The 14,349-nt window shown below is 33.7% G+C and overlaps 1 protein-coding gene and 2 pseudogenes across 3 annotated transcripts; all 3 read left to right on the top strand.

Moving 5' to 3' along the window:
- The first annotated feature begins 1,474 nt into the window (after positions 1-1,474).
- Positions 1,475-3,912, top strand: LOC148209894 (sugar transport protein 10-like). The gene is made up of 3 exons (XM_088128299.1): positions 1,475-1,914; positions 2,015-2,970; positions 3,183-3,912. The coding sequence occupies exons 1-3, from the start codon at positions 1,782-1,784 to the stop codon at positions 3,648-3,650; spliced, it is 1,557 nt and encodes a 518-aa protein (XP_087984425.1). The 5' UTR covers positions 1,475-1,781; the 3' UTR covers positions 3,651-3,912.
- Positions 3,913-7,668: 3,756 nt separating this feature from the next.
- On the top strand, positions 7,669-10,095 carry LOC148209893 (sugar transport protein 10-like; annotated as a pseudogene). Its single transcript, XR_015793283.1, has 3 exons — positions 7,669-8,112; positions 8,213-9,167; positions 9,382-10,095. The product of XR_015793283.1 is annotated as a sugar transport protein 10-like (transcript).
- A 752-nt stretch (positions 10,096-10,847) lies between these two features.
- On the top strand, positions 10,848-12,880 carry LOC148209892 (mitotic-spindle organizing protein 1A pseudogene; annotated as a pseudogene). Its single transcript, XR_015792644.1, has 2 exons — positions 10,848-11,154; positions 12,433-12,880. The product of XR_015792644.1 is annotated as a mitotic-spindle organizing protein 1A pseudogene (transcript).
- Positions 12,881-14,349: the final 1,469 nt, after the last annotated feature.

Genomic DNA, 14,349 nt, shown 5'->3' with positions numbered 1-14,349 from the left:
CTCCTACATTACAGCATCTCTAATATTTTACATATATTTTTTAAAACATATATTTTCAATTTTCTAACATTTTAAAAATAGAAAACCACCAAATAGTTATCATGTGTTTGGTTTTTAGTTTTTCAAAAATAAAAAACAAAAACAGTTATCAAATATATGATTATCAAATGATGAGTTAAGTGTAAAATATAACTAGAAAAAAAATAAATAAATGATGAGGAAGCAAACATAATTTCTAAAAATAAAAAATTAAAATTGAAATAGTTATCAAGTAACCATATGAAATATCTTCCAAACTAATTTGGATTCTACGTTAATTTAAATGTCATAAAAATATATTTTTATTGTGACGGTCTATGGCTTTTAAATATTATTTTTTTTAGAAAAATGTATTTTTCATTTAACATAAATAATTTAACTTTTATGTTTAATTAAGTGTTTTTTAATAATTTTTAATTCATAATTTTTGTCCCTCTATTCAATAAAAAATCTATAAAAACTCATTAATTAAAAAAAATCGGGTTTCTCAAATTTAGTTTGATTAATACACAAAATCTAGGTAAAACTTACAAAATTAAGCTAAAAAATATTGATTATTTTTTTCCTGAATCCTATTGATGATTTCATACGAAAAATATATTTTTTCTTATGACACAAGAATATTTTTTGAACAATTTTCACTTGAAAATCTATCGAATGGTAAAGTTTGCAATACGAATAAAATTACAATTTATAAGGTGCAAATTGATACACACTCTTAATTTCAAGGTTTAAAATTTATATTTTTTCTTGGTAAAAGAAATTTATATTTTCCCATTATGTTTCTATGTATTTGTAACCTTTACAATTTACGAACTTTTATTTGTTGAATAAGGAAAGAGAAGGCCGCTACTTTATTTTGTGTTTCGCTAGATAAGAGAAATGCTATTTGACAATGTTGATAATGAAAATTACCAAAGATCTTCATTTCTCAGGCTCTAGCTCATCCGTAACATCATTGATCCACCACTTATTGAAATACTTGGAAGTACAAGGGCAACGTTGTCTTAACGAGTGTTATCAGGGTAACAGTAAAAAAACCTGAAAAATAGTTATTTGTGAACCTTAGTCGTTTGTAATACTTTTTCAAGGGGGAGCCATGGTCGTCAAGGTTGCATGACACCAATCATAATATTATAGACTAAATTAGTATAATCTACTTTCATATTACACAATTCACACAATTAATATTGTCGGTGAATTTCATTAACGATGAAATTAACACTTATATGAAATGGAACGATGACACCAATCATAATATTATAGACTAAATTATACATTTATTGCAAGAAAAAGGTAGAAATGAATTAAAATCATGACCAAGAATAGAAAACTCAGTAGTAAAGGGAGATCCATGGTGGTCAAGGTTGCCAATTTTAGAGGTTAAAATTTACATGGCAGAGTTTTAAACAAAAATAAAAAAGACACCAAGAAGTTTGCTTGAGTAGAATTCTTGAGGCAATAAAAAAAGAGAGTCAAAGTTGTTACGAGTTTTAATCCAGAAATTTTGAAGGGTGAGGCAGCCATTATTAGCCACTTCAATTCCCTTTATAAAGCTCAAGTGTAAGAGCCAAACCTTGCAGATCATGAAATCTAATCCTTGACAAACAAGGAGTTCTTTTCTGTTTTTTTATTTTTCTGTGTATTTCAGTCAAAATTTTCAAAAAAAATTAATGGTTTTTTTGTGATAAAAAAAGACACTACTCTACTCGAGATCAGATTGAAAAAAAAGTGGAGAAAAGATGGCAGGAGGTGGATTTGTTTCTCAAAGTGGGGGTAAGGTCCATGAGGGAGGTATCACTGCTTTTGTTCTGGTTACTTGTATGGTTGCTGCTATGGGCGGTCTCATCTTCGGATATGATCTCGGAATATCAGGTTCTCTTTCGTTTTCGTATTTTTCTTTCCATGTGAATGAATTACATTCATTCAGAAAAGAGAAATGATTTGGCTTTTTGTTTTTGGTATTTAATTTCAGGAGGTGTGACCTCAATGGCACCATTCCTGAAGAAGTTTTTCCCATCAGTTTATGAACAAGAACAAAAAAAAGCAGGAGAGGAAAATCAGTACTGCAAGTTTGACAGCCAACTACTGACACTATTCACATCTTCACTATACTTGGCAGCATTATTTGCTTCTTTCTTTGCATCTTCGGTAACCAGGGCATATGGAAGAAAGATTTCAATGCTTAGTGGGGGTATTGTGTTTTTGTTGGGCTCAATCTTAAACGGGGCTGCTGTCAACGTTGAAATGTTAATCATCGGTCGTTTGTTACTCGGTGTTGGTGTTGGGTTTGCCAATCAGTCTGTTCCTGTCTATCTATCCGAAATGGCACCGGCAAAGATTCGAGGAGCTCTAAACATTGGCTTCCAAATGGCCATCACCATAGGCATTTTCGCCGCAAATCTCATTAACTATGGAACCGCTAAAATCAAAGGCGGTTGGGGTTGGAGGCTTTCTCTAGCTCTTGCAGCTGTTCCTGCAATAATGATGAGCCTCGGAGCGGTACTCCTACCCGACACTCCCAACTCCATCCTCGAGCGAGGCAACATGGAGAAGGCTAAGAAAATGTTACAAAAGATTCGAGGTATGGATAATGTGGACGAGGAATTTCAAGATCTCGTCGATGCCTGTGAGGCTGCAAAGAAAGTAGAGCACCCATGGAAGAACATCCTGCAACCAAAATACAGGCCTCAGCTTGTCATTTGCATCTTTATCCCATTCTTCCAGCAATTCACTGGAATCAATGTCATTACCTTTTATGCACCTGTCCTCTATAAAACTCTAGGTTTTGGTGATGATGCTGCACTATTTTCCGCCTGTATTAGTGGTGGCGTTAACGTCCTTGCAACGCTCGTATCCATTTTCTCAGTCGACAAGTTCGGCCGAAAGATTTTGTTCCTTGAAGGTGGCATCCAAATGATGATTTGCCAGGTAATGATCCAACTCTATGTTAACATGGAGTCGATAGGTAGGGAGGAAAGGGTGCTAGAGGAGTTAAAACTAAGGAAACCTTCCACTTTTAATACCATATTGTTAAACGGGCTACTAAACTCAAAAGCTGAAGATGATATAATCCTTTATATATATTCTTCTCCTTTAACACCATCTTTGGTTGTTGCTTGTTGCTTGTTCCTTGTTCCTAGATTGCAGTTGGATCCATGATATGGAAAGAATTTGGAGTCAATGGTCAAGGAACGATAGAAGGAGGAATTGCAGACATCATACTTGCCCTCATATGCGTTTACGTTGCAGGATTCGCGTGGTCTTGGGGCCCATTAGGATGGTTGGTACCAAGTGAAATATGCCCGTTGGAGATCAGGTCAGCGGGGCAAGCGATAAATGTGTCGGTGAACATGTTGATGACGTTCATCATCGGTCAACTATTCTTGTCGATGCTTTGCCACATGAAGTTTGGTCTGTTCTATTTCTTTGGGGCGTTTGTGTTGGTTATGACGATTTTCATCTCCTTATTATTGCCTGAGACAAAGAATGTCCCAATTGAGGAAATGAACAGTGTGTGGAAGGCACATTGGTTCTGGGGGAAGTTCATACCAGATGATGCAGTGATTGGTCATCATGGCAATGTGGAGCTCTATGGCAAGGGTGTCTAGATTACAACCTAGGCTTCGACAATAATCAGCTTTGTTCTTTCTTTTCTGTTTGGAACTCATATTTTTGGTAGATTTTAAGAGGATTTTTTGTCATCAACAATTTATTTGTGTCATCATGGATCGTCTTGGACCATCTTGAACTATTTTGAATCGACCTTATCCTATTTGAGAGAATTTAATAGATGAGACTTTTGAGGTGAATGAACGAGAATTTACACTATTGTTCTATGAATTTATCGACATAGAAGATGACATTAGCTTTCAAAATTGCATGTAACATGTCAAGATGATATATCTTTATTTTTTATTTTTAATATTTTTTATTTGTTTTTTTGAACATGTGAGAGTGGGAGATTGAACTCACAACTTCTTGGTTGGTGATATATGACAATTACTGCTCGCTTTGCTTTTATATTTCCTTTTTAGCTTAAACATAACAAAATCTTTTGTAAACATCTTATTTTCTTCATTTAACATATCATGTTTGTTCTCATGTGATAATTTAGTATTCTTCTTCTTAAGAGCTACATATTGACTATATACTTTTGTAAATTCATATTTAATCTCATTACATCCATAAGTTTATAAAAAATATGGTTTTCAAAACATACATCATCGTCGTCATTTTCATCTCCAAAAGCCATATGAAACAAAGGTTTGCTACTTCTTCGCTTTTAGAGCCACTTCCTTCATGCTAGCTTTCACAGCCTTCTCATTTCTATTTGAAGATGGTTTACGTAGAAGGTATTTAGATCTTATATGTTCAGCTATTTTGCACTCGTAGTAAATGATGACGTCTCTAGTTCTCCTTTAGCATATTGATTGCTATTTCTTTAGGAAGTGTCTCTTCTTGAAGTACTTCTTGGATAAGTAGGAAAGTTCTTCCTTGTTCAGCTCCTCCTCACTTTCTGAAGCCTCTTGAAAGAATGCGTAGACTTTAATGCCCGACTTTTCTTCTTTTTGACGTCATTTTCTACATTGCGCTTCATGATTATCTCATGCATCATGAGAGATTAAGTGAGCTCCTCTAATGGAAGTTTTGAGAAATCCTTCACTTCTTGAATCAAACTTCCGTCACTTTGAGTTCCCAACTTTTCGGAAGAGATTTGAGAATCTTCTTCACGTTCTCAAATGTGGTATATTGTTTTCCTAAAACTTTCACTGCATTCACAATATTTGTAAATCTAGTCAATTTCTCAATAATAGACTCAATAGCATCCATTTTAACGATTAATAATTATGAATAAGCATGCTAGTTTTTTACTCTTTTGCTTGGCTCGTTCTTTAAATGAGTTAATTCAACCATATCTCATATATTTCTTTTACCAGAGTAATTGTAGATACTCGACCAAATTCATCAGCAAATAAAGCACAAAACAAAAAATTGATGACTAGCTTTAGCATTAATAGCAATTTTATTTTATCATCATCATTAAACTCATTATCATTTTTAGCAACGTTAATATTTCTTAGTAGGAATGGTTTCCCACAACTTATAATCAATTGAAATCAAATAAATTTTCTATCACTACTTCTCCACAAAGTATAATTATTTTCATACAAAAGAGGTAGCATGACCCTCATTAAACTCATTTATCCCAATATTTGCCATAACCTCAAACAATTAAGTTTTAAGAAAAATTGGAAAATTAATTTAAAATAAAAATATTAATTTTCAAAGAAATTAAAATTTAAAAAGATTTCCAAAGATTTATAACAAATAAAATAAATTTTTAGAATTTAAAAGTGAAGAAAAAAAATTATTTTCAGAAGTCAATTTCCAAAAAAAATTATTTTAGTGAAATCAGCTCAAAGGTTTTAGCTACCGACTTTGAGACCAATTGTCTCTGGTCAGGACGTATATGTCACCAAATAATCATACCTATCACATAATCAATTGTCTCCACCAGTTCACCTACACCAATGAACAGAGAGTCATGTTTCAATGACACAGTCACAAGTTAAGAGTTTTCATTGATGCTCTGCCCACATTAACGGTATAAGACAACTCGCTTTGATACCAATGGTAGGATTGTATGATAATGCCAGAGTTGCTACCAATTATTATTTTTTAAATGTAAGACTATAAAAACGAGCCATTTCACTAAATTTAAACAAGACAATCAACACAAATAGAATTAATAATAAGGAGAATCATGGCGCAAAATAATTAACCAATCCTATCCATGCAATCTAGCAGAACAACTGATCAATGTAATTAAATGCAGAAATTAAAAAGACAAGACAAGACAACTGATCAATGTAATTAAATGCAGAAATTAAAAAGAGAAGACAAGACAAGAGGTGACACCAAAAATTTTTATAGTGGTTTGGCAATGTCTCTCCACTCCCCAAGATTTCTTGGATATTTTACTACAGCGACTATTTTATAGTGAGAACCAAACCAATCAACCTCTTTTTGTCCTAGGCTAACAGAAACCTCACAGTCCTTTTTATTGGTTCAAGATTCAACCAAATATGTTTTCTTATAATCCAATGGATACCCACACCTTGATTCAGTGTCCAATTAAAAATAAGCTATGTAAATAAAACATAAAAGATACACAAATTTCACAATAAAGTAATGGCTAAAAAGTCAGTATTATTCACAAAATGATGAGCAAGTTTTTGTGCAAGAGAACGAAAAAGTTTTGAAAATTTTGAGAGGAGAAATTGAAGAGAGAAGACTTTTGCTTAGATAATGGGCAGGAGGAAGATGAATTTGGTGGTTTTAAATAGATTTTTTTTAGGATGAAATTTGGCCATTGGAATGAGAGAATCTGTGGATTGAGTGAAATTTGTGGAAATTAAGAAAAAATTATGGAAAAGATTGATTACTTCACATTTGAGCATGTCAAGTGTCATCATCTCACTCGTTCGATAATTCAATGTAATGTCTAATAATATGTCTGTTGATGCCACTTGTCAACTTCCATTTGGTCAATCTATCCATGTCAGCACCTGCCACATGTCCATGTCACTTACCCATGTCAATTTCATTTGGATTCTGATTTGAGTGATTCGAAGGGTGTTCAATTTGTTTTTTGGAGTTCTATGTTATGGATACTTTGAAATACTGAAATTATCACTTTACACTTGATTTTTGTGATTATCATCACAATATTTTGTTAGATTGAAGTCATAAATCTAACAACAACTAGATGTCAAAAGTGCCTTTTTACATAACAAACAGCACATATATATTCAGCAAAGAATTGGGTTTGTTAGAGAGGCTTGTGAAAATCAAGTATGCCTCCTTAAAAATTCATGAGCTCCACGACAGTGGTAAGTTTGATTCGTTTTATCATTTCATGTGGCTTTACAAGAAGTAAATTTGACCATTGCGTTTATTTTAAGCATTCTAGATATAAAGCATTTGTTTATCTCTTATTTTACATTGATGATTTGCTGATAACTTTTGAAAAGAGTTATTTGTTTCCCTACCTAGCTTATTGTTTTTCGAAGATTAAAAAAAAGTTATGATGAAATAAGTTAGTTAAAACAAAATATTTCTTGAACTTAGAAAGTTTTGTGAAGTTTCATGCATATTAAGAGAATTGCTATATTAATTCTTGTTGAAACCTTGAATTAATAGCTTCTTATAAGTGCAGATGCGCTGAGCAATGTTGGAGTAGTAGTGAGAGTCGCATCAGAAAATGTTATAGCATAAAAGAAGCAGTGTTATGACCTATGTCATAGCACTAGGAAACAATGTTGTGGCCTAATGTTATAGCATTGCAAAACAATGTTGTGAACCATACTGTAGCACCTCAGTAAAATACATCAGTGCAAATAGAAAATAACACTTGGTACGAAGTAGAAACATGACACCCATCATAATATTATAGACTAAATTATACATTTATTTGCAACAAAAAAGAAAAGGTATTGAAATCATGACCAAAAAAATAGAAAACTCCATAGTAAAGGGAGATCCATGTTGGTCAAGGTTGCCAATTTTAGAGGTTAAAATTTACATGGCAGAGTTTTAAACAAAAATAAAAAAGACACCAAGAAGTTTGCTTGAGTAGAATTCTTGAGGCAATAAAAAAAGAGAGTCAAAGTTGTTACGAGTTTTAATCCAGAAATTTTGAAGGGTGAGGCAGCCATTATTAGCCACTTCAATTCCCTTTATAAAGCTCAAGTGTAAGAGCCAAACCTTGCAGATCATGAAATCTAATCCTTGACAAACAAGGAGTTTCTTTTCTGTTTTTTTTTATTTTTCTGTGTATTTCAGTCAAAATTTTCAAAAAAAAATTAATGGTTTTTTTGTGATAAAAAAAGACACTACTCTACTCGAGATCAGATTGAAAAAAAAGTGGAGAAAAGATGGCAGGAGGTGGATTTGTTTCTCAAAGTGGGGGTAAGGTCCATGAGGGAGGTATCACTGCTTTTGTTCTGGTTACTTGTATGGTTGCTGCTATGGGCGGTCTCATCTTCGGATATGATCTCGGAATATCAGGTTCTCTTTCGTTTTCGTATTTTTCTTTCCATGTGAATGAATTACATTCATTCAGAAAAGAGAAATGATTTGGCTTTTTGTTTTTGGTATTTAATTTCAGGAGGTGTGACCTCAATGGCACCATTCCTGAAGAAGTTTTTCCCATCAGTTTATGAACAAGAACAAAAAAAAGCAGGAGAGGAAAATCAGTACTGCAAGTTTGACAGCCAACTACTGACACTATTCACATCTTCACTATACTTGGCAGCATTATTTGCTTCTTTCTTTGCTTCTTCGGTAACCAGGGCATATGGAAGAAAGATTTCAATGCTTAGTGGGGGTATTGTGTTTTTGTTGGGCTCAATCTTAAACGGGGCTGCTGTCAACGTTGAAATGTTAATCATCGGTCGTTTGTTACTCGGTGTTGGTGTTGGGTTTGCCAATCAGTCTGTTCCTGTCTATCTATCCGAAATGGCACCGGCAAAGATTCGAGGAGCTCTAAACATTGGCTTCCAAATGGCCATCACCATAGGCATTTTCGCCGCAAATCTCATTAACTATGGAACCGCTAAAATCAAAGGCGGTTGGGGTTGGAGGCTTTCTCTAGCTCTTGCAGCTGTTCCTGCAATAATGATGAGCCTCGGAGCGGTACTCCTACCCGACACTCCCAACTCCATCCTCGAGCGAGGCAACATGGAGAAGGCTAAGAAAATGTTACAAAAGATTCGAGGTATGGATAATGTGGACGAGGAATTTCAAGATCTCGTCGATGCCTGTGAGGCTGCAAAGAAAGTAGAGCACCCATGGAAAACATCCTGCAACCAAAATACAGGCCTCAGCTTGTCATTTGCATCTTTATCCCATTCTTCCAGCAATTCACTGGAATCAATGTCATTACCTTTTATGCACCTGTCCTCTATAAAACTCTAGGTTTTGGTGATGATGCTGCACTATTTTCCGCCTGTATTAGTGGTGGCGTTAACGTCCTTGCAACGCTCGTATCCATTTTCACGGTCGACAAGTTCGGCCGAAAGATTTTGTTCCTTGAAGGTGGCATCCAAATGATGATTTGCCAGGTACTCGATCTCTATGTTAAATTCAAGTTGATAGGTAGGGATCCAGGAAAGGGCGTTGGAGGAGTTACAACTAAGAAAACCTCCCATTTTAATACCATGTTAGACAGTCTACTAAATTCAAAAGATTAAAATATGATATAATCCTTTATATATATTCTTCTCCTTTAACACCATCTTCTTTGGTTGTTGCTTGTTGCTTGTTCCTTGTTCCTAGATTGCAGTTGGATCCATGATATGGAAAGAATTTGGAGTCAATGGTCAAGGAACGATAGAAGGAGGAATTGCAGACATCATACTTGCCCTCATATGCGTTTACGTTGCAGGATTCGCGTGGTCTTGGGGCCCATTAGGATGGTTGGTACCAAGTGAAATATGCCCGTTGGAGATCAGGTCAGCGGGGCAAGCGATAAATGTGTCGGTGAACATGTTGATGACGTTCATCATCGGTCAACTATTCTTGTCCATGCTTTGCCACATGAAGTTTGGTCTGTTCTATTTCTTTGGGGCGTTTGTGTTGGTTATGACGATTTTCATCTCCTTATTATTGCCTGAGACAAAGAATGTCCCAATTGAGGAAATGAACAGTGTGTGGAAGGCACATTGGTTCTGGGGGAAGTTCATACCAGATGATGCAGTGATTGGTCATCATGGCAATGTGGAGCTCTATGGCAAGAGTGTCTAGATTACAAACCTAGCTGCAACAATAATCAGCTTTCTTCTTTCTTCTTTCTTTCTTTTTTGGAACTCAGATTTTTGGTAGATTTTAAGAGGATTTTTTGTCATCAACAAGTTATTTGTGTCATCATGGATCGTCTTGGACCAGAACTATGTTTGAATCGACCTTATCCTATTTGAGAGAATTTAATAGATGAGACTTTTACACGAAAGAAGGTGAATGAACGAGAATTTACACTGTTGTTCTATGAATTTATCGACATGGAAGATGACATTATCTTTAAATTGCATCTAACGGATGTATCTATAAACTTTAAAATGCGTGAAATAGGTTTTAATAATAAATCTCTAAATTTTTTAATTTCACGACTAATAAGTTGTTTTTTAGGTTTAAATTTTCTGAAATTTTAAAAAAAATTTGGAGACATATTAAATATTAAATTGAGAGGGCGAGGTCATGGTCATTGAATTTTAACAAATATTGAATACGTCAGGAACTATTAAATACATAATTAAAAGTATGTGATAGTAGGAATCCTCAGCTGTAAGTACTAATTAAAATTAGTATTTTAGGTTAAAATACTAGTTTGATATTTTATTTTTAGCTTTTGATCATTTTAGTCTCTATATTTTTAAAGGGTTCGTTTTTGTCATATACTTTCAAATTGTTCATTTTGGTCTCTATTCTCATTTGTTTCTATCACAATTTCAACACGACACTAAAATCAATATTTTCATAAAATGTAAATATTATTTTATTCTAAAAGTTTGTATTATGTGTAAAATTTGTATTAAAATTTTGCAAAGAGGAACTGAAATAATCACATTTTAAAAGTACATGGAACTAAAATAAATCAATGTTGAAATTCAGGGACTAAATAATATTTTAACTTTTTCTTTTAAGTACAACTCTAAGTGTATGAATTCGAATTTACAATTCTTTAATCGGAAATGAATGTCTTAAATCTATTTAAGTACGCTAATTTTCTTCTTAACTTATAATTTTACTAAAAATGTCAATTTCCCCATTCTCTCTCAAAAACAGAAAGCACCAGCCGTCCCGATAACCCTTTTCCTCCCTCTTTCAATCTGTTACCATCACCACGACAACCCCCCTTTTTCTCCTTCTTTCTCCGATCTCATCCGAGCATAGCCACGATTCTTCATCCGCGAAGCTACAAAGAGCGGCGGCGCGCAGTACGGCGACTTCCCTGCGGCGGCGACACCACGGGATTTCAGATCTGCTGCGACGGGGGGTGGTCTGAGCTCTTCGACCGTGCGTTTGGCGATTCATAAACCCACACCCATATAGGTGAGTCAGTGTAATTTATGAGATTTTTGGGTATTGGGACTGTTTATTTCCTTTGTGTTTCTGAATATTTCTTGGGTACTTGGACTGTTTATCGTCTCTGCGATTCTGAACTTTTCTTGGATATTTGGTCTATACATTGCCTTTATGTTTCTGAAATTGGTTTAGTATTTGTACTATTCGTGTTTCTTTCAAATTTGTGGGTAGTTTATTGCCCTTTGTGGCTAAAAGCCCGGCTATATATATATTTTTTATCTTAGATTTTAGAATTGTGGTTTACAACTTCTGTGAGTTGGGATTGGATTTTCGACTAGTTGACTTTTACAATAATTGCGCCCAATGGTGAGGCTTATACCATCATATTATATTAAAGAAAAAGAGGGCCGAGTAATGTGAACTAATAAGACATTTAAAACAATTATTTTTTCTTTGGACCAATAAAATAATAGGATAGGATAGATAAAATTTGGTAACTGGTTGCTGCTAATAACTCCCCGACACTCAATCAATTTCCGAACTAAAAATTTGCTTCCATATACCATGTTTTCCTAATCTAAATTTGACGACCAATGAGACTTTATAGATAGTTGGTGGTGACTCCAAATTTTTCTTGAAAGAGACCTTTCAAGGAAGGACGACAGTGCTCTACGATGTGATGGGCAATCACTTGTGTTTATATTATCTGAAATATTCTTTTAATTTCTTGATCTATTTTTTTTTCTTCTTACGAATGGACGTGTGGTTGATACTTGTTCTAACCTAATGATCTGACAAAAAAAATAAGACTGATATTGAATGAAAGTTGCACCTTGCTTTGTTAGCTTCGTGGTGGTGCCATAGAAATACATAATTCTTTTGTAATTACAGCCTCTCCACAATTATTCAAGATTGGGGAGCTTTTCTTTGCTATTTTCTTTGTTTGTTTTTGTGGAAGGGGCCTTCTCGGCCTTGTCTTTAGGCCGTTCTTTTGTTCCGTTCTTTAATGAAGTTGTTTCTTATATAAAAAAAAACAAGTTGCACCTTGCTTGGGCCATTTCAGTCCTTTGAGGAATGATTTTGCCTTTCACTTACTCTAGTGATTGATAGACACCACATTAATTTCTACCTGAATGTGTTTCACGGCCTTCGTTTTATTTTTATTATTTGTTTTTGTTTTAGAAGATCATAGGGATGAAATGGGGAGCTGATTTTTAGTAAAATTTTCGAATCTCTATTTGTACCATAGACTAAAGAAGACAGCTTGTAACTTGTGAATCATGTAATTTTCTCCCTTTCTTCAAGTTCTCTTCATGGATCCAGAGGCTGCACGAACTGCTCGGGAATCACTAGACCTTGCATTTCATATGTCTAATGTACTCAATGCCGGGATCGATCGTCACACCCTCTCTGTCCTTGTTGCTCTCTGTGACATGGGTGTGAACCCTGAGGCACTGGCTGCTGTTGTCAAGGAACTACACCGAGAGCCCCCCTCATCGGAGGCCATCGTCTCCAGTAGCACGTCGTAAGTCTGTTATTCTGCTCATGGTTGCTGAAGTTGATATAATTTCTTACACCACTTTTCTACATATATTGTTGATAGATGGCTTGGTGTTTAGAGTGTTCAATATTTCACTTATTATGTTTAGCTATTTTGTTGTGTTTAGTTGAACGAGAGTAATATTTTTTTATGTTGTTTACTAAAATTGTATTGTAATTAAGGTCGGAATTTAAATGTTTGGTCATTGTTCTATGTTTCTCAATTCTAGTTTAACCAAAAAAGGAAAAAAAAAAAGCTTTGGTTTCCATTTGTTACTTTTGTTATAGTTTTTCAAAAGTTAGTTTGTTTTTTTACTTAATAAATATGAATGTTGTATTTTTTAACTAAGGTAGTTTTTTTTTTTTAATTTAAAATTTGAGACAACAAGAAATATGAAATAGGAATTAAAATATACAACTTCGATACTCAAAGTTTGCAATCTTATTGGATGATTTGTAATGCTTATTTGCATTAACATGAGATTTTCTCAACGATAATTTAACATCAGCATCAAGGCATCTAATCTCTTCCGTTCAAGATTTTGTAAGAAGAAAAGTACTCATTTTTAATAAAATTGCACTAGCAATTTTTTAATGTTGTGTTTTCTCTATAAAATTACAATTTGACCATATATAATTCATGAGCTATCAATTCGATCGGTCTCCATTCGTCGTGATCATTTTTTTTTTTAGTCATGATTTTGATTGATCTTAAGATGTAAGTAATTGTGTCTTGGTTAATCTCAATTGGTCTCAAGCAAGTCAAGGTGACAATGCATCTCAAAGGTATTTGATTTTGGTCGATCACAAAAGTTACTTCAATCCAAAAATTGTGGTTAAAATGATACATTCGCTAGGAGGTCAGGTAAAAATGATAAATTAAGGTCAAAATTTGTTTTTTTTTTTCTTATTCCTTTTACATTATATAGGTCACATTGTGAATTAATGAAAAGTAAATAAAGGCCACATGACTCGTTTGTATTACTCGCGATTACAACTTAACTTTATATAAAATATATTCAATGATAACTTGAACATAGTTAAATGGTTCAAAAATCTATTTGCACGATCAAAATGTCATGAGTTTGAATCTTCATTTTCATGTAATTAGTTGATGATAGAGCAAAACAAGATTTGTATTGTTGATATTGATTTCTAATTTAATTGAATTAGCCATCATTTCAAGCTTAGAGTAGTGCAAATTTAACTAGACTACCCCATTGATTTACCATTAAATACTCGTTAACTTAATACAGGGTCTCCTCTCTTCTCTTAGAAATACTAATTCATTTACCTTTAATATCTATTGATAACTCTTTCATGTTAACAAAATAGATGATTTCTCAAAGAAAATAAAAAAGATGATGTCATCAAGCCATTATATGCTTCTACAAAATAATAATAATAATAATAATAATAATAATAAACAAACAAACAAAATAAACAGACAAACAAAAAAGATCAATGGTTCATAAATATGGTTTTTCAATCTCTTGTTGCTAAGAGAGATTCATCCACCTCGTGCTCGAGTTACATATTTGAATAAGATGAAGAACTCGTTTAATTTTCTCATTACAAGTTTCATTTATACCATGGATTCAACTATTTAAATCTTAAGAAATTACAGAAAAACGTTGATCAACTCTATGTAATTAAGATTTTTATCCTTGGTTCTTCATCAAA

The sequence above is a fragment of the Momordica charantia genome (assembly GCF_013281855.1).
Source record: "Momordica charantia cultivar OHB3-1 chromosome 8 unlocalized genomic scaffold, Mcharantia_2.0 BLBB01000008.1, whole genome shotgun sequence".
Classification (NCBI taxonomy): domain Eukaryota; kingdom Viridiplantae; phylum Streptophyta; class Magnoliopsida; order Cucurbitales; family Cucurbitaceae; genus Momordica; species Momordica charantia.
Note: the sequence above shows the minus strand (reverse complement) of the source record. Positions and strands in the feature narration are given on the sequence as shown.